The following is a 20,630-nucleotide window of genomic DNA, read 5'->3' as shown; positions in this document are numbered from 1 at the left end:
TTGCATGATTTAGTTTCTTGTTTTGGTGAGTCACATGTTTCCCCCAAAAAAGCTCTACCTGTTAAAGTGGTCAGATTGATGAGAAAATAAAAACAGGACGCTTTTATGGATTTTGCTCAGTCCCATCGAGATGCCAAAACTTTGTCCATCTCATTTAAGGCTTGCCGTGGGAAACATCTAGTAGTTGAAAGAGTCATCTAGTCACATAGCATGTTAACTATTATTGGAGCCAAATATATAGTTTGCAGGTCATTAGATGATTGCCTAATGGTTTAACTTTATTGTAAGAGATGTTCTGAATTCGTCCCTAATTTAAACTTTTTAGGTCGCACACATTTGTTTATAGGGCAATTGAGATGCAAGTGTTGGAGATGGTTATTGTTGTTCTTGTTACTCTAGTCTTTTTTACCCTAGCCGAGGTAACCCTAGCCTAGTTATTGCATAGACTTTTAAGAAAGTTGCTCAATACAGGTTAAGGGGAAGCTTTAATAACACGCAATGTAATTAAGGGCACGTGTTGCTGGTGCTCTGCCGTCAAATGCGAGAAGGCTTGTACTTCCTTGTTTTCAACTGCTCATGCTGTTTAGTTGGAGCTTGGGTGTTTTTGTTTATCCTACGTAGTACCAGTCAGCAGGGGTCCGCCGTCTGGCCTTATCAACACAGTGAGAGCCACGGTTGTAGACACTTGATGCGGGACGTTGTTTTCCTTCCATTCTACTGGTCTTTATTTGGTGTTAGCCATGTGTTTTAAAGGCAAGTATGGGCCAGAATACCAGCGGGAATTGTAACGCGTAACCATTGTTTGGGGCCTTGGGTAAATTACAGGGCCGTTGAGTCTTTCAGTGGAGATAAGCGCTACCTGGTGCATTGTTATTTTGCTTATTATACACACATGCTTCTTCCGGTGTGTGTGCGCGTGTGTGTGCGTGCGTGCGTGCGCCTAGTGGGAGAAAGAAAGATAAGAATGACATTCATAATGGATTTGCTGACCGGCCGAACTAAGTGTGTTTGCACACAAGCCATATATTGTGGCTGATTCCTTGTTGTCATAGTTGTGCAAGTAAGCTTGCACAACTTTGGCTGTGCACCCATCAAAGTGTGTGTGTCTTGTGCACGCAAATAGGCCTTCAGGGGGGAGTAGGGTACAGCCATATATTCCAATGGTTCAATTGACTGGATTAATAACGGCCTGCTTTGCCTTTATGGCACATTAATGGTGTCCAGTAAAGGCCAAGTAGTGTAAATGTCATTGGCGCCAATGTTGTTTAATGATTCCTTCAGAAATCCTTCGAAATTGTCCTTGGCACAACGTCAATGCCATGTAGCACTAGATAAAGTGCCCCCAATTTAATTGGGATATTCTATGTCGACGATAGTACAATCACTCTTTTGTACACATTTTCGCGCAGTAAGTACTATGGGCTGCAAGTTTTTGACACCATAGTTGGACTAACAACCAGTTGCTCTTGAATCCTCCCCGAGCTTTTTCCATTCATGATGTGGTTCTACCGGAAGATTCCTTGAAGGGGCTTTCCGACCCGTCCTTCTCAGAATAGCCCGGCGCCGTGACTCTGGGCCAGCTTCCGGCTGCAGCTCGCTATGCTGGCTGCCCATCTCCATTGAGGGTGTATGTGTGGCCCCCCAGACATGTATTCTGGACCAGTCTGGGGACTGGAAACTGGATCGGTAGGTAATTTCTCACACGTTGTCTACACAAGTTGTTGGGTCTGGACCTGCAGAGATTCTCCAACCAGCTGGCAGTTAGGGAAGAATTTTCTTATCGTTGAGTTTGGCATGGAATCTCTCACACTTTATCAGTTCGCTCTCTCCCCAAACTTAAATTAATCAAGCCGCTTGTATTGAATCTTGAAAATTGATTCCTGACTTGAATCCACTCCTTAATTCATGCATTGATTAGTATTTGGATTCATAACTACGTAATACCGATGATCTGTTGTATTTGCAAAATCCTCAAAGGCACATTAAACATTAAAAACCTACTTCTTAAAATTGGAACATAAGGTTTCCCAAAAGGAATGGGGAATATACCGCACACCCTATGTCTTACACTAACAAAGCCTAATATGTGGACAACATGCTGTTTCTATGTTGCTTGCTCTGCATTTGCTGGTATGGGGTCTACCCTCTCTCTCTCTCCCTATATTTTGTTAGAAACTCTTGGTTCCTCACACACACAAACTGCAGGTCACTCTCTCAGGCCCTCAAAGGTTGCCTGAGTGTGCATGGTGTGAGCTCATTAGGCCCTAGCACGGCCTGGCCTGCATGCAGCCTGGCCCTATATTTATCCCAGCCCCGTTCTCAGAGTGACTAATATGGGCAAGAAGAGAAAGAGGTCGAGTTAGGGGGGCATGTGGAGAGAGGGGGGTTTGCCCAGTTTGTCCGCCTGCTGCTTTAGAGCAGTCCCAACATAGCGATGATTGGGTCGCGTGGATGACCGTTGCCCTAACTTGTACCTAGTGCTTGTGCCCAGGATCTGAGAGGGGCCCCCTGCCAAAAGATGACCCGCCCCTTGCTGTGTTATCTGGTCCTTGTCTTCATCCAGCCCTGCTCCACTCACTCACCAGCTGCACCTGTTGGTTGTCCCTAGCACTCTGTGGTCCTCTTTGATCTCCATTCACTCACTGTGTATTTGACCTAGTTGCAGCAGTCCTGTGTCATGTTGTGTTTCTGTTTACTTAACAACAGGTAGGGTAATGACATAGCCTACATGAGGAGGTGTGGTGTTTGGTCGTCATGCTACCTTTGGGTCTAGGTTGGGTCAGAAGGGGATTGCGCTGTGGGCTTAAGGCAATTGTCCTGCTTTAGATGTAATGACTTAAATATGAAGCCTATTTCGTTAATTATAAGTAGACCATGTAAATCAAGAAGGCCTAGCTTTACTGTATACCCTGTCAATAGCCAAAACCTTTAAAGCTAATTCAAGCCACAGCACAAATAACTTTACATCCCGGCTGACGTGTGTGTGTGTGTGTGTGTGTGTGTGTGTGTGTGTGTGTGTGTGTGTGTGTGTGTGTGTGTGTGTGTGTGTGTGTGTGTGTGTGTGTGTGTGTGTGTGTGTGTGTGTGTGTGTGTGTGTGTGTGTGTGTGTGTGTTTTGCAGTGAGAGTTGTAGCATTACCCTATGACATTTTACAATCACATTGTAACAACACTAACCTAGATCTGGTCATTGGCAATCCCATGAGCTGTTGGTGTGTGAGGGATCCAGAGTCAGCGACTGTACATGTTATATTTAGATACGGTGGCTAACTCCATGCAGGAGACTGGCAATGCCCAAAGGTTTTCAGGTCAACCTTTAAAATGGACCTGCATGATGGATCACATGCTGTGAGCTGATATGGTTACAAACAGAGGGCAATATAAATATGCACAGAGGTGTCTTGGGCTGTGTTCATGCGATAGCAGTGTTCAACTGACAACAGCAAGCTATTCATTGTTGATCCATGGGATGGTATCATCTTCTGTCAAGTAAATCAATCATCATTTCAGGTATTTAGACAAGCTCCATTTAAAAAAAAAAAAAAAAAAAAAGTCGGATACTGGTCACATATTTTAAGGAGATAGATATTGGACGCTATCCTTGTCAATAACTAAGTAACCACAGCAACATGTTATTTTTTTTGTGTTTTTTGTTACCATTGTTTTGGAAAACCATGACCTCAGTGTTTACTCAATCCTTAATATATACTAAATATGAACTCAGTATCTATTATGCCGCTTTTCCACTGCATGGTACCAGCTCGACACGACTCGACACGACTCAGCTCGCATTTTTTGCGTTTCCACCGCGGTACCATGGTATCTGGTACCTGAAGTGGCTGCTTTTTCTAGTACCTACTCGCTCTAGGTTCCAAGCGAGCTGAGCCGATGCTAAAAGGTGACGTCGGCAGACGGCCGGCGACTGATTGGCCAGAGAGTGTGACGAAGTCACGAGAGCGACATGGCAACCATGCTGGTAACATCCATAGCAGCGCCGCAGCCAACATGTTCCACTTCTCCAACTTCTTCAACATGCCAGCTAATAATAGTAATGCGATCGATGTCCTCCATTGTTGTTATGTGGGTTCTGTCCATGTGTGGGTTGCGTATGTGTTGTTTGCGTCGCGTACACAAATACGTCACAGCCCTTTCGCGCAGCCGACCCCGCCCACGTCCAGGAGGTACTATTTGCGGTGGAAAAGCACCCGTGCTGCTATCGTGTCGAGTCGTGTCGAGTCGAGCTACATGTGCGGTGGAAAAGCGGCATTAGTGATGCAAAGTTCAGATCTTTTCGTCAGATCAGTTAATTCAAATGGACGAATCATTTAGATTCGGATCGTTCATTTGCGCATAGAATAATGCATGTCAGCATGTCAAGTAGACAAACGATACAAAATATAGCCAACATTCTCACTTTCATAATCAATAACCATATTTTGGTTTATTTTTGCCCATGAAGAATCAATGTCTTTAATACACACATTTATACATAGAAAAAGGGTTCCTATAAAGTGATGAGCATGCGCAAAATGAAGAACGAAATGAATGATCCTTTTGCAGATATGGATTGTAGGTACCTGATCATAGAGGTAATACACATGTGCAAATCAAAGAACGAACGGAATAAATTAACGATCCACACGCAGATAAAAATCATACATACCGATCTACGTACAGATCGCACCAAAAAATCTTTATTTTTTAACAAATTTTTCTTTAATCACACATATCTACTCAATATGTACTCTTTATATACTCAATATTGTACTCTGTACTCTGTGATGCAATCAGAAGTGTTGAAACAAAATAAAAAAACAGGGCAAATGCAGAATAAAGGAATTTGCAAGCCAAGATGTGGTTGACAAATATGGTGAACAGGAAGAGGTTGGGGTAGACGGGAAACTGAGGTCAGAGGGAACATGGACAGCTGGGAACAAGCAGTTTTTTCGACACTGTCAAAACTCGATGACTTCATACCAATGACGTACACTAGATTAATAAACAAATATATTTTTTATTTCTTTAACTGTTCTTTATCTTATCTTTTTGCTACGCAAGTGTGAGTCTGTCTTGTTCAAAATAATGATTCATTGAATCAATGTGTACTGTGTTTCAACATGAGTATACCCCATAAAAAAGGAAGTCTGGTTTAATTGCACTAGTAGGCAGATGATTAAGTCTAACAGGGAGGATAGTATCATTCAAATCCTCCAAGGGATAGTTTTCTGTCTAAACATTGTGTCAAGGTAAAACGTGCAGTCAGCTTTCACACCATCTCATGGTAGTATCTGTGTCTTTGATTGGCTAGTACCACCAATGTTAAGCTATGGAAACTTTTAGCTAGCTTCATGCTAATTTCAGGTCATCCGTTCGAAAGATTGAAAACAGTGGGGTGAACTTCCCAGCTAGTTCTGGGGCGAAGTGTCTCTCTTTGGTTGCAGCAGCTGGTGCTGGCTTGGCAAGGCTGGCTCTGTGTTTCCCATCTCTCTGTCGTCTCCTCTGGACCTAGAGGCTACGAAACCAACAGCTATTGTGTGAGGATTATTCTCAGTTCAGCTTATCATATTGCTGCGCTGAGAACAGTCTCGAAATCTTCTTTTACCAGCAGAGAATGAAGGCAATGCATGAACGAATGTGTGGAAGCAGCTCTTAAGTCAGATTGTTAAAAAAGGAATGTGCGCTGACACTTGAATTAAAACCAAAATGCTAAGTGGGTTCATTTAAAAAAAAATAAAAGTGCAGGACCATTGAAGAAAAAAACCTTTTAGATTCCCATTGCTTGTTGCTTTGGATGCAGAAGCCTGCAGGTTGTAATTTTAAGTTGTACTGCGCAATGGATACATTTATATAGAAAAGTTGGTGGGAAGGTCTATTTATTCATTATTGGCAATTATAAAACCTTCATTTGCCAAACAAAACTTGTACTACAAGTTACATTATACGCCTAACAAATCTCTACTCTGTAATTTTTTTTGGGTTTCATGCATTGCACTCGCTACGCAAAGACATTTGTGAACCAAGGCCAAGGTCAAAGTTTGAAAGAGGAGTTGCACCATAAGTGTTTGGTGAACATCCCGTGGTTGTCATTTGTCTCAAAAGTAAGGCACACCTTGTTTTATGTTTCATTTTATGGCAGCAGTACAGGACCTCAGAGGCACCTGAAAAAATCTGTTGTTAGTTCATGGAAATCCAAGATATCTTTTGGTGGTGATCTCTAACTCAATGTGCTGACCTCCGTCACAGTTAACATAGTTGGCATAATTAGCCCCTTTGTGGTTCAGGGGGAGAACAGTGGACACGCACACCATAGGGTGTATTATGTTTTACACCATATCCTAGAACAGTGGTTCCCAAACTGTGTGCCGCGGCACACTGGTGTGCCGTGAGGCAAGTCCACGTGTGCCGTGGGATTTTGTGACAACCATAGCCTACTGCAATATAGTATACAACTATACAAAAATAATTATTTAAATTTACTATATACTACTTTGAATGCACTCATTCCATAATACAGAGGCAAACTCTTTATCTAAAAACTATTTAAAAAATCCTCAAAGAGGATCCCACATTTCGCTGTTCGCGCAGTTGCGCAGGTGGGAATTTAATTTAGACTGTGACACATCAAAGCCAGTGAGCGCGCTATATATGCCGAACACCTTCAGACCTTAAAAGAGAGGTTTGAGCGCTATTTTCCACGTGTGGCGTACATCGAGGACAATGACTGGATCCGAGACCCATTCAACCAGGAGTCCGAGTCCTCAAACGAGAAGCTCACTATGAAGGAGAGAGAGGAGAGCGCAGAGCTCCGTGCGGACCGCACGCTGAAACGGAAATTTAGTGAGCTCACACTCGATCAGTTTTGGTTGGTTTGTGCATCAGAATATCCAACCATCTCCCACCACGCTATCAACCAACTTCTTCATTTCCCCACCACCTACCTGTGTGAGTTGGCGTTCTCCACTCTTGTTTACATGAAGAACAAGACCAGGTCACGGCTCTCTGTTGAGCAGGACTTGCGAGTGGCCCTCTCCTCCGTGCCACCAAGGATTAAAAAAAATCTGTGCGCCCCGACAGGCACATGTGTCCCACTGATTTGTTAGTAGGCAGAATATTTACAAAAAAAGCCTGATTCTAAATGTTAGTTATAATTTGTGGGTCAGATTCAGGACCATGCAGCTTTCTCATGGACAGTTCTCTGCTGAATTTCTGTTTCCTTTGCTTCACCTGTCTGGTTGAAATGGGTGTGTTTGATTAAGACCAATTTGATAAAGTTTAAATATTTTTGTGATTTATTTTGTTGATAAATATTTCATGACTAGAATAGTTGTCTTTGTCACATCTTATTTGGCATTAGTAAATAATTATAAACTTAACAGATAAACAGATGATATTAGTGATAACACGTGTTATAAGGCTATTTTGCACAATAGGTGTGCCTTGAAATTTTTTATTTGTCCTTTGGTGTGCCTTGGGCACAAAAAGTTTGGGAACCACTGTCCTAGAAAGTTTCTCTCTCTAGCTTATCTAGAAGAAAGGCCCTTCTTCTTTTATAGTCCAATAAACCCCCAGAGTTGCACTCCGCCGCCACTTTGCTCATCTGTCCCTATTGGCAGATGGTGATGCAGCTGTGCGCAGAATCAGGAAGGGAACATAGTGTCCCGTGTTGTGCAGAGTTAGAGTTCACGTTGGGGCTCTCGGCCTGTTTGTGCCCTGCAAGCCGGGCTGCCTGGGAGCTGAATGGAGCATTGTGAGTCTCCTGCTCGCTGTGCCCATCATCCGCCCGTCTTGAGACCCCGTGGTCCAGCAGTGCGTGCGAGGGACGATGTGAATTATAGAACGACTTCTAAAAGTTGTTTGATTTAATTTGATCATGTCACTTGGCAGGGAGGGGGTCGAGGTTAGAGTTTGTTTAAAAATAAAGTGCCTTGAGGTTTTTTCTATTCTAATTGAAGTTATGTTTCCCTCCCTTCTCTCCTCCCCTGCTCCCTTCTCTCCTGTCCTCGCCTCCTTGTCTCCTCCAGTATCAGCGAGAGCTTCCTGACGGTGAAGGGGGCTGCACTCTTCCTCCCCAGGGGCAGCAGCCCCACCCAGAGCTCCTCGTCCCATGGCAGCCAGCGCCGAAACAAACACGCAGGTAAAGGGACAGACACGCATGCACACACAGACACCCCCCCACACACACATAGACATGTACGCACACACACACAGGGACACAGGCTACTCTATCCAATGACTTGAATTCTTCTGAGACATTCCCCCGCGTGGCCTCTCTGTGAAAGTGTGCCACCGGGCAGAGGTGGGGCACTGTGCTGGGATGACCCGGTGTCGTGTGTCCACATTTATGGGGCTGGTTTCACGTGGCATGAAACGAGCGTCTTCAGTGACCGTTTTGTAAAAGGGATTTGGCCCAACGTGTAAACAACTTTCACACTGCGCCATTGTTGCCTTATTGCCCTTTAGTTCACATACAATAATTAAGGCCTGCACAATGACGCAGGTGCCTGGGAGATCGCATGACTGGCCACAGATGCGTCCCTGTTCCTCTAGCCGCTCTTATTTCCGAGAATAGTTGCAATGATGTTGACATTTTTTAACAAGATCGCAATCCTGAATACTGCCTAAACTAATAAAATGAGCGAGGTCGCGCACCAATAGAAGAGCAAAGCCTAGAACCAGGCTGACACAGGGGCCAAGGGAGCTCCAGGCTGTGTGTGTGTGTGTGGTGTGAAGTCACGATGCCGGGAGTCACTGGTTGTGTGTGTTCCAGGGGACCTCCGCCAGCACCTCCAGACCATGTTCACCCTGCTCCGTCCCGAGGACACCATCCGCCTGGTCAGTGCACGCCTCGCACAATGATGGCTGTGTCAGAGACACGCAAACGGGGTGCGTTTACTAAATGGTCCGCGTCTCGGTGTGCCCTTTCCAGGCGGTGCGTCTGGAGAGCGCCTACGCCCAGTTCACCCGCTACATGGTGGTGGTCTCCACCAACGGGCGGCAGGACACGGAGGAGAGCATCGTGCTGGGCATGGACTTCACCTCCTCCGATAGGTCAGTGCCATGGCGACGCTCAACAATAAGTACATGTCGGCGTTTACTGGAAGTTGCTTGAAGCTTTACGCAAAACAATGCTTGACCCGTTTCTGTTCTTGGTGGCACACCAATGGGATTTGAATATGTGCCCTTTTGCTAGTAGGTCTAATACCATACCGTCTGTTGTTTTTGCCCCCTCCAGTTGCTGCACACTGGGCCTGGTTCTGCCCCTGTGGAGCGACACCCTGATCCACCTGGATGGAGACGGGTAAGACCACCATAACGTTCCACCGCCCCCAGCTCGCTATGATATCTGTGGCCTCATGTTGACCCTGCGAAGAATAACGTTCTACAATGTCATTGATTTGTTTGTGGAGATTGATTTCTCTCTCCCTCTCTCTCCCTCCCCCCGACCCACTCCCGCTCTGCAGCGGTTTCAGTGTGTCGACAGTCAACAGGATTCACGTGTTCAAGCCCGTCTCCGTCCAGGCCATGTGGTGAGCAGCCCTCTCATGCACATCTTGCAGGCAGCAAACTATCTGTCATGTAAAACTGAAATGGAGAATTAGGTATTTGTGTCGCTTCCTGTTGTTCTGGTTTGCTGCTATGTGAACATTGTGTCCCTTCCACCAGCCTGCCTCCTCCTCTCCTACTCCACTCAGTCCTTATCCAAACGCTGCTTTTGCCCCTTTGATGATGTCTTTCCCGTTCTCCCGGTTTGTTCCAGTGACCTGACCCCTCACCTCACTGTTCATGCAGACGACCTCTGAACTCGTCCCGCTATCTTTTCTTTCAGGGGGACCGCAATCTGCCTCTCTTGTATTGACCCCTCCATCCCCCCCCCTCGCTTCTCATTTGAACTTCAAGTGCATTTCTCCCCCCGCTCCCTCTGGTTTTTATCCAGACGCACCGTATTTCTCCCTGCCTGGGTTTCTTGACACGGTTAGCTACCCTGCTATTTGAGTGGCTGAGTTATGACGAAGGGAGACACACACTCTGCACATAATTGCGGCAGTCTCTTATTTGTCCAGTCAGTGAGAAATTTGTGAAGGCGCAAAGTATAGAGGTGCTCGCAGCAAAAGAGCTTTAACTCATGGTGTGACTTCTCTCTTTCCCCACGTCTCCTCTCCATCTCTCTCCGTCTCTCTGTACCCTCTCTCTTCCTGTCCGTGTGTCTCTCTGGGTGTCAGGTCTGCGCTGCAGTCGCTCCACAAGGCCTGCGACGTGGCCCGCTGTCACAACTACTACCCAGGCAGCCTGTTCCTGACCTGGGTCAGCTACTACCAGAGTCGCCTCTCCTCCGATCAGTTCTGCATCAACGAGTGGAATGCCATGCAGGACGTCCTCTCCCACCGCCCCGACTCCCCGGTCCTCTTCACCGACGTGTAAGAGCCCGTGTGTGTCAGTGCATGTGTGTGTGTGTGCCAGGAAGATTGCATTACGAGATATGTGCACATCTGCTTACGCGTCTTGGGAAGGTTTTGCACCACACCAGTGCTTACAAACGAGGGGAAGTCTCTCGGGGTTGCACAACGTCTTCTTTCCCACGAAGCAGTGGGTGCACGCAATGTACAGAAGGCGCTCTGTGGCTTTTCTGTGCCCCCAGCGTTGCCCAATGGACAACCACAACTGTCCGTGGTCACACACACGCTTCCCTCTGTCACTTCCCCTCCCAGTGAATCAGAGCCCAGTACGCTCAAACCCCATCACGCCACCCTGGATAAAGGGGGCTGGGGTAATAATATTTGGCAGATTTACGTCTTAGCTTTCAACAGAGAAATTCCCTGTCGTACCTCCTAGTCACGTGTCTCAACGTCGGTTTAAAGTATCGGCATGACCTCCACCTACCACAACGTGTGTGTGTGTGTGTGTGTGGATATATCACAGTCCTGTGATATAGTGGTTATGTGTGCATGGGCATAGTTTATGACTGTGTGTGTGTGTGCATACTATATCGCAGTCCTGTCAGAGCATGGAGCATCCAAAATAGCTCAGGCTTTACACTCAGGGGGTGTAAAGCCTTGGGGAAAAAAGGCAGGGAGGGAGCGAGGGGGGTATGCTGAAGATAACAATTTAGAGAAACTTGGGATGGTCAGAGAGACAGGTAAGGATGTGAAGGCAGGAAGAGAGACAGAGGAAAAGGCCCACTGTGCCTGCAGAACACAGAACATTAGTGGGAGAGATGGTGTGTGTGTGTGTGTGTGTGTGTGTGTGTGTGTGTGTCACAGCACCGCGTCCAGTTCACCATCCCGTTCACATTCATTGTGACATTGTTAACGAAACATGTTGTGTCAATGTAGTGTGTCTCATTAACAAACGGAGAAAGAAATGGCGTTTGTGTGTGTGTGTGTGTGTGACCTCATCTGTTTCCATCTACCTGTTTGTTTAATGTGTACACTACCAAGTGACTCATCATTCAGTCATTTATGATCCATGTTACTGGCAGACGGGCTCATTGGCCTCCATGCAAACACGCTTTCCAAAACAAAGGCCGTGTTGATCCTCCTGGTCGGGGTGAGGCTCATACGGGACGAGTTATGAAGTGCTTGGCGGGCTCAATTCCCGTAACAATCTTCCTCCTTCTCCATCATCAAGTCTAGATTACGTATCATTATCACATGGGTATAGTGTGTCCAGTGTATTCTGCAGGTTTGTGTTTTCTCATCCTGTCTCTCGTGTGTGTGTGTGTGTGTGTGTGTGTGTTGAGGACATGGAGCATTGTAAGGTCACAGAAGGTCCTGTCTTCGTAATTGGTCCTTCATATTTAGACAGTGGTTGGGGGGGGAATCAGGAAAGGTCTATACTGTCAAATTCGGATGCACGCAATCATGTCCACGTGTGCACGCGGACACAGACTCTCCAAGAAACCTCCGGTATTTTCCGCAAATGAGGGTTAACAAGGCTGTATGTTTGGGGGTAAACAAGGGGCCTCATTCCACCATCTCCATGCATACAGGAACGCACACCGTAGGAGGCATTCAGGGGAGAGCGCGATAAGGAGGATGGTGAGAGAGAGAGAGAGAGAGAGAGAGAGAGAGAGAGAGAGAGAGAGAGGCGGCGGCGGCGTGTGTTTCTCCGGAGACTTAATTAGGCCGCTTGTTATCATCCGCATTGCGGTCGTAACCAAAATACCCCGGGCCTCAGCGCGGCGGGCGTGGATACCAGGAGGGCATGGGAGCTGCGCTCCACAAGGCCACTGTTGTGGAACACCAACGGTCACCGCTCGCCGCATTCTCTGCTCCTCCCACTCCGACCTCTGGCCGAGCCGGACAAAAACTGCAATTCTTTACTCTGAACAAGTCTCCCCATTGAGATCTAAAGGAAGAAAGAGAGCAAACACAGGGGGACAGGCCAGGGGACAGTAAAAGAAAACTGTGTGTGTGTTGGGGCCACAGAGTACAGTACGTTGAAGGTGTTTAATCAGGGGTCTCTTGTGCCCACAGACCCACGGAGAGAGAGCGCACAGAGAGGCTGATCAAGACACGCCTTCGAGAGATCATGATGCAGAAAGACCTGGAGAACGTCACCTCCAAGGAGGTAGGACAGAGCATATATACACTGTAAACATTGTAGTGTCGCAGAAATTAGGGTTTGGGACTCTTAAGATTGTTATTCAACCTAATGGCAGTTTATCGCCCTAACCAGAACTGTATGTTTTACAGGCCTGAAAGAAACCACGCTTATTATTATTATTACTATTATTATTATTATTATTATTGTTATTATTATTATTTATATTATAATAACAGGCCTATAAGGGCACCTTCAAACCTAGGTTGATAGACTCGGCAAATTCAGGGGTAAAGTGGAAACTCTGTTGCATTTTTATTCGATTGGTTCATGCTTGACTTTGTGAACCAAGTAATGTAATCGCATGTCGGACTGTAAAAACGGTTGCTTGTCTCTTGGACAGAACATCTGAGGTAAAGTCACAACGCCTCTCTGTTGTGGACAATAAAAATGGAGCAGCAACTTTGTACTTCCTTTGGTTTTCTCTCTTTTGGCTCTAGTGTCCTGCAATCTAAAAATAACCGCATTTCGGTCAATGAATAATTTAAAATCCTCAGTTTTTGTGAGTTACCGAAACGATTTTTGATTCCTTCCGTATATAAAGTGCTTTTACCTGGTGATGGCACCACGTCTGACCGTGACTCACTATAGCCTGTTTGCGGCAGCACAGTACATTCAACCCAAAATGCATTGTTTTTTGTATAGCTTCCTATATTTTGATCGGGTCACATTCATCCAAGTTCGCTCAGAAAGTGGGCTTAGAGCCCTGTGTGAAAGCAGACCAGAGTGTGTTTGTCTAGTCCGCCCCAGAGTCCGATGTAATAATCATACCATCGTGGGGAACCATTCCAGGGTTAGATTAAAACCCCCCTGTTTGTTCACGGAGCAGCGCTCTGTCCTTACAGAGATCTATTTATCTCTGGTGTGGGTCCGTTGTGTTGACTTCCAGAATCCATTCCCCTGTGGCCGTGCCATGGTAGTAAAAGCATCACGTGACGGGCGTTTAACAACAACTTGTTGCCCCCCCCCCCGGGCAGATCCGCACAGAGCTGGAGATGCAGATGGTGTGCAACCTGAGGGAGTTCAAAGAGTTCATCGACAACGAGATGATCGTCATCCTGGGCCAGATGGACAGCCCCACCAAGATCTTCGACCACGTGTACCTGGTAAGAAGCCACCACCACCCGTCCCTACCCGCTGGCTGAATACACCGACGTCCAGGTCTTTGACCACTGCGGTTACACGTTGCATGCATCCTGAGACTCACAACCCTGATTGCTCCCGACGAGCCTGCTGTTGCCTTGCGTGGTTGACACGGCCGGCGTGGAGTGAATGGGTGAATGTGAGGCAATCATTCTAAAGCCACTGGTTAGGAAAGCGCTCTGAGGACGCAGTCCCGTTTCCACAGAGCGTGCTTTAATATGCACCGGACCATAGGCGACGGTTCCTTGTTGTTCCACCGGGGCCCAGGAACCCCTCTGTGGTCGGTTTCATTAAGTCTTGACCGTTGCGTGTTCCTGTGTGTCTCTCCAGGGGTCTGAGTGGAATGCGTCCAATCTGGAGGAGCTGCAGAACAGCGGGTGAGCAGACCCAGACATTCTCTGAGCACCACAACCCTGACTCACATGCCCTCCCCTTGACTTATCTTTCACACCAGCGCTCGCGCTCGGAACGACCCAACACGCTGTTCCCCCCCGGACACATGTTTTCCCTCGCAGCCAACGGCAGAAATAGAACCCCATTTACAGTTTATTTGCGTCACATCGAAAAAAAGGCCGTTAATGTATTTGCCATGCGCACCTCAAAAGATTTAGAAACTTGATTATAAATTCACTGTGACGGTTTTATTAGCTGTCAGGCTAAGCGGGTGATGAACTCCTTTTGGCATTCCCAGGGTGCGGTACATCCTGAACGTGACCCGGGAGATCGACAACTTCTTCCCGGCAGTGTTTGAGTACCACAACATCAGGGTGTTCGACGAGGAGGCCACCAACCTGCTGGAGTACTGGAACGAGACCTACAAGTTCATCTCCAAAGCCAAGTATGAACACGCACGCACGCAACAACACACGCAACAACACACGCCTTAGCCTAATCAAACATTTATCACTGCGTCAATGATTCATCCATGTTATGGTTAAAGCTAGAGGAGGACATTTGGAAATCCCAGCCTTCATCCTCCTTCCAAAGCCACTCCCCCGAAACACATGACCACCGCGCTCGCTTTAGCAATATGTCTGCCTAGCCTTGTGGAAGACTCTGTTCATGCTTAATGAGGGCGCGGGTAGAGTGTGTGCAGATAGCCGGGTAGGTCGGCAGAGAGACAGGTAGACAATCCAAAACATCGAATGGGCAGGACTTCTAGATCCTGCCCATTCACTTCAGATATTGCATCATCTCTGTTGGGGAAAATGTCATGAATCAACCATTGTGCGCTATTTGTAATGGTTAATAGCTAACTTTGGGTGCAGAGCGTCATTAAACGGCTGTGGTTCCCGTCACCCCTCCGCCTCCACAGGAAGGCCGGCGCCAAGTGCCTGGTGCACTGCAAGATGGGCGTGAGCCGCTCGGCGTCCACGGTCATCGCCTACGCCATGAAGGAGTACGGCTGGGACCTGGAGCGCGCCTTCGACCACGTCAAGCAGTGCCGCGCCGTCACCAAGCCCAACCCCTCCTTCATGAAGCAGCTGGAGGAGTACCAGGGCATCCTGCTGGCCAGGTGCGCTCATCTCAGACCCCCCGGCGGGACTGCTCTGTGGCGGCAGAACATCTGAGGGACCGGGCCAGGAAGCGGAAACCGCCTTGTTTCCTGTTTCAGTGGAGGGAAATTCTACCGAACTAAATGATTTGGACAGTGGCCAATTGCATGGGTTTGATTTCTATCCTTCCCAGATTTTTTTTTCGTTTGCTACTGCTAGCCAAGTTTGCTGTTAATAGCCAATCATGCGCTTCCGGATCCTCGCCTCCGGCAACATGTTTGGTCGAAGCAAATATGAAGTGAAAGAAGATGAAACGCCCCGTCCGCCCCAAGTCTAACTAGTCTGCCATCAGACCTGTGATATGAATCCAAAGTCTGCATTGTGGGGCTAGCCCAAAGCAAGAGAATGCCTTCAGTCTTTTCTTTCAAGAATTGCTCTAATTGAAGACCTTGTGGTCTTTCCTTTAATCTTCTTAGAGTTTTGCTATGTTTAGTTTATTATTCTCAATACACGGGGGGAATATACATGACGAAGCTCCCGGGCGATGAACAGAGATAATGTCATGCCACACAACTAGGGCCCTGTTAGTGTCCCTACCCCCCACTAATGGTCTGTTTAATGTCCCCCCCCCCAGCAAACAGAGGCACAACAAGCTGTGGCGCTCCCACTCGGACGGCGACCTATCGGATCGTCCCGAGCCCCTGTGCAAGCCCACCTCCCACTCGCTGGGCCGCTCGGACCCGCACAACAACAACAACGTCTCCTCCCCCTCGTTGCATCACTTCCTGGGCGTCGCCGTGCTGCAGGCGCTGAGCGCGGATCCCCTGGACGCGTCGGGCAGACCCGCCGACCCGCTCTCCCCCCGGCCCCGGGCGGGCACCCTGGCCCCCAGTAGCCTGCCCGCCGCCGCCGCCGCGCCCCACCCGCCGCCCTCGCTCCACCTCCTGGCACCGCCTTCCCCTGACGGCGTTGACTCGGAGCAGGAGGCCTCCCCGCTGACGGCCGGCTCCAGCGACACCCTGGAGGGCTCCCTGTCCGAGGGTCTGGCCAGCGGCGCCGTCAGCCCCCTCAGCCCCCTCAGCCCCCTCAGCCCCCTCGCGGCCGCACCTCCCCTCTCCCGGGGTCCCACCACCACTATCACCCTCAACAACAATACCGCCTCCCCCATCCACACCCATGAGGTCAATGGTACCGCCCCCACCCCCACCCCCGCCACCATGAATGAGAACGACATCCCCGCCCCCATCAATGACGACGACAATATCGCCAACCCCGCCCCCATCAATGACGACAACAATATCGCCAACCCCGCCCCCATCAATGACGACAACAATATCGCCAACCCCGCCCCCATCAATGACGACAACAATATCTCCAACCCCGCCCCCATCAATGACGACAACAACAACCCCAGCGAGGAGCAGCCGGACGGCGGCAGCAGCTCCGAGGGCCGCAGCGACGCCTCGTCCAGCTACAGCGGGGACAGCATCGACTTCTTCAGCGCCCGGGAGAAGTTCCTGGGCCTGGCGCTGGACGGGCGCGGGGCCCGGGCGCCGCCCACCCCGGACCGCGCGCCACAGCCGCGCACGCCGCCGTCACCGTCCTCCCTGGAGGGACACGGCGAACACAGGGAGGAGGAGGAGGAGGAGCCGGAGCCGGAGCCGAGGAAGGAGATGAGTCAGGTACATCCACCCCCCACCCCCCCCCATTTTCCTCCTCTACTGCCCCTTTCCCACTGGATACGAAACTCACCGACGACCAGTAACACTGGCCTTTTGTTTTAGTGGGAAAGGTAACAATCGGCATTCATTCCCGAGACAAGTGACGGAATAATCACGGCTGTTCAACGGCTCCTGCTGCGATTGCAGTGATGGGAACATGACGGCCGGGGCTGGACACACTCATTTTCACCCCCTTTTCCCGCTATAGTGCTATGATGCGTCAAACCGTGGGCGCGTAAATAGATAGGAACAATGCAACAGCCCTTTAGTTGCTCCAACCGAGTTGATAATGTTTCAGAGCTAAAGTAGAAGTAACCACCGTACTTCGTCCCCGGCCTCCCTGCTGATAACCCTGTTTTCCGGCCCATTGATGACGATGACTCACCAGAATAACAACAGGGAGAAGTACCCGTCTACTGGCAGTGGGAAAGGAGTCAATTGCACATGTAAGCGGGCTTTCCCGCATTTTAAAAACCTTTTTGTTGGAAAAGTCAATGTGCTACAGTTCTATAGCCATCACACGGCAAGTGTGTTCAAAGTCTGATAACGAAACTCTCGGGAATAGAAGAGACCAGGAACACCGGTCTCCCCCTGTACAGTGCTAAAAGCATATCTTAATGTGGCCGTGCTAATTCTTTACAACGTCCGTCCCGCCGCAGTAGTGACACTGTTATAAAGTCCATGCAGGTTTATCCTGTACTTTAATCCTGAAGAAGGTCACCCGTAACGCTTATCAGTAGGGTGTGTTTGTGTCCTTCTAAACCATATAGTGACACATCACCGCATCATTGATTAATGGAATTGTCCCCCTTGTCCAGAGTCTTAATAAATGCAGGAACTAATGAACTGAGCCAATTACGATGGACTGCTGCACCTTTGCTCTCTGACTCTGCTTACACATGTTCTATACTGACCCCTGCTGGAGGGCCAGAGTACTCTCCATTTGGGACTAGAAATAAGCGAATTTCAGTTAAAATATTTTGGTTGTTAATATAGTTGCATATCATAATGATATAAAATAATAAGTCATATATTTTAAGTGAAAAGGACTTCAAATACGACAGGAAACCATCTGCACCCTCACAAGGGCAATCCACCCAGACGTACTAAAGAGGTGCTGCTTGTCTGTTCACAGGTCCCTCCATGCTCTGACGAGCCCCTGGACAAGGCCCGCCCTGACGCGGCTCCTCACCACGACAACGCGCTGTCGGTGCGCCACATCGTCACAGAGATCGAGTCCATATCGCTGCTCCCCGCGGCCCCCACCTCCCTGCCCCTCCCGCCCTGCCGTAGCCCCCCCCAGCCGAGCCGACCCGCCCAGCCCCTGGAAGACCAGGAGACGGGCGAGGTCACCGGCGGCGGCAGCGGCGACTGGTCCCCGACTCCTCCCCCGTCCCATCCCCAGTCCCCCTCCACGCCGGCGCAGGAGCCGCCCGATTGGCCCATGGGCTCGGTGCGGCGCGCCACCAAGCAGCTGGAGCAGCGGCTGAAGCTGGGGCTGGAGCTGTCCCCGGCTGCACATCCTCCTCCTCCTCCTCCTCCTCCTCTTCCTCAGCCCCTCCCCCGCTCCCCGCTCAACTCCCCCGCCGCTGAACACCCATCCTCGCCGCGCTCCCCCGAATCAGCCGCCACGGAGCCTCGGATCCGCCCCCCCGGGAAGCGGGAAGACGATCAGGTACTGCCCGCCGTAACGCACGCAGACGCCGCGTCCAAAGACACTCCAGTGGCGTCCCGGAGGGACCACCAAAGACTGGCCTCCCCGGACCCCGTTCCCCTTCCAGGCGACGCTCTCTTCAGCCGAGGTCCCGGCGCCTCACTGGACTCTGATCCCACAGAATGCAAAGGGAGCGCCATCATGGATTCAGAAACCTCCCTCCCGTCTTCCCACTCGCCGCGGGCCTCGCCACTCAACGTGTCGGGGCTGACGGGCCAGGAGTCGGACACGGAGGCCGCGGCCCCGCCCCGCGCATGCCGGAGTCCGGGCTGCGGCCCCTCTTGCGACGCCCGCCAGAAGCTGGCTCACAGCAGCCAGGAGCTGGAGAGGATCCAGCAGACGCTACGGGAGCTGCAGGCCTTCCTCCACGAGGGGGGTCCGCCGGAGGGGCAGGTCAAGGCCGCAGACCCCCGGGGCTCTAGAGAGGAAATGGACACGGAGCCGGACGCGGGGCCGGGCGAGGGGGAGCCGACGGCGGCGTCGAGCGGTCAGGCTACAGGGGTCCCGGAGCGGCGGGGGCTCCGGGACCGGCAGGGGAAGAGCTACCGGGAGCCGGCGGCGTGGCGGCGGGCCGTGGCGCTGGAGGCCCGGATCCGGCAGGCGGGCCTGACGCCCCCGTCCCAGATGAAGCGCTCGGCGTCTCTGGCCAAGCTGGACCGCCTAGAGCTGTCGGCCAACGACCTGAGCGACTGGGACCTGAGGCCGCCCCACCTGGCCCCCTATTCACACCCCCGGCGCTGTGACAGGGCCGCGTCCCAGCCGCACCCGGGACCCGACGACTCATGGAAGAAGCAGCGGGTGCTGGTTCCACTCCCCGCTGTCCCCCAGAGACCCCCGCACCGCGCCTTCCAGGGGGACGGCTGCGACAGCGCTGCCGCGGCCCCCGCCCCGAGGAGAGAGGAAGAGACGGGCGAGAAGGAGGGGGAGGGCCGGGGCCGGTCGCAACGGCACCGGCGCCGGAGTTCCGCGGAGAGGAAGCAGCATCAGCAGACCACCACTGTGCTCTATAACACCATGTGACCTCACTGCAGGGGACAGACCACTACTGGAACTGTTGTGTGTGTGTGTGTGTGTCTGTGTGTCTGCATGTGTGTGTGAGAGCCACTGTGAGCTCGATCTCTCCACCAAGACTGTGTTGGCCTACCTCACGTTGAGTAGCAGGGGCGTGGAGGTCCTTCCTCCACAATGATGTTTGTACAGTAAAGGACAGGACACGTCTGCATGTATGCCACTGGATGTGTGCCGGTATTGTGTGTGTGTGTGTGAGTGCGTGTGCGCACGCTAGTGTGGATATGTACGTCCGATAAGGAATTGTGAATGTCCAAAACTAATGCTGACCCTGTGAGTTTTTATTGTTTTTATTTTTACATCCCCTTTCAGGTGCGTTTTTTTTTATTTACGTGGCCTCTGCTTGTTCAGGGTTTCTGAAACAAAAGACCCAGTTTTCTTAAATCACAAGGAGGGGTTCAAAACATGCACTTTAATCTTGTTTTGACTTGTTTTTCTTGTACTCCCCCCAAGCCCCTGTTAAAACACTTTTTTATTTTAAATAGCTAATGTTAATACCCTAGAGGAGTATTTTTGCACTGATTTATTACAGCGGGGTTTTTCTGTCTTTTCATTTGCCTGTCTTGATATCAATTGATAGATTTTTTTTTACCTGTGTTTTATCCATAAATAAAATGTTTATCCATCTAATATTCATCCCTGTGATTTCATTTTTGAAGTTGCCTACATATTTATGCGTTCAAAATTAGTCATAGTACTATTGACCTCCTTTCGAACAATTACGTATCGTTAGGGCCACCTGCTGGTCAAACGATGAACTGCACATCATACGAGTTTCCGTCCATACGTGGAGAGGCTACGGCTCAGCGGCTGACGCGCCTTTCTGTGGATCAACTGAAGCAGCTGATGGCATGAGCGGCCTCACAAACGACCCAGGTAAATGTGGCCA

The 20,630-nt window shown here is 49.9% G+C and overlaps 1 protein-coding gene across 2 annotated transcripts in view; it reads left to right on the top strand.

Moving 5' to 3' along the window:
• Window positions 1–20,371, top strand: part of ssh2a (slingshot protein phosphatase 2a) — a 33,872-nt gene extending 13,501 nt beyond the window's left edge. For both annotated transcript variants that reach the window (XM_060074185.1, XM_060074187.1), the window contains 13 exons: window positions 8,021–8,133; window positions 8,767–8,831; window positions 8,926–9,047; window positions 9,232–9,297; window positions 9,461–9,526; window positions 10,220–10,414; window positions 12,473–12,566; window positions 13,577–13,705; window positions 14,073–14,119; window positions 14,434–14,580; window positions 15,058–15,258; window positions 15,873–16,920; window positions 18,095–20,371. In XM_060074185.1, the coding sequence (XP_059930168.1) occupies window positions 8,021–8,133; window positions 8,767–8,831; window positions 8,926–9,047; window positions 9,232–9,297; window positions 9,461–9,526; window positions 10,220–10,414; window positions 12,473–12,566; window positions 13,577–13,705; window positions 14,073–14,119; window positions 14,434–14,580; window positions 15,058–15,258; window positions 15,873–16,920; window positions 18,095–19,693 (3,892 nt within the window). In that variant the 3' untranslated portion in view covers window positions 19,694–20,371. The remainder of the gene's footprint in view (window positions 1–8,020; window positions 8,134–8,766; window positions 8,832–8,925; window positions 9,048–9,231; window positions 9,298–9,460; window positions 9,527–10,219; window positions 10,415–12,472; window positions 12,567–13,576; window positions 13,706–14,072; window positions 14,120–14,433; window positions 14,581–15,057; window positions 15,259–15,872; window positions 16,921–18,094) is intronic.
• Window positions 20,372–20,630: the final 259 nt, after the last annotated feature.

The sequence above is a fragment of the Gadus macrocephalus genome, chromosome 16 (assembly GCF_031168955.1).
Source record: "Gadus macrocephalus chromosome 16, ASM3116895v1".
In the NCBI taxonomy this organism is placed as follows: Eukaryota; Metazoa; Chordata; class Actinopteri; order Gadiformes; family Gadidae; genus Gadus; species Gadus macrocephalus.
This window is presented reverse-complemented; position numbering and strand designations above follow the sequence as displayed.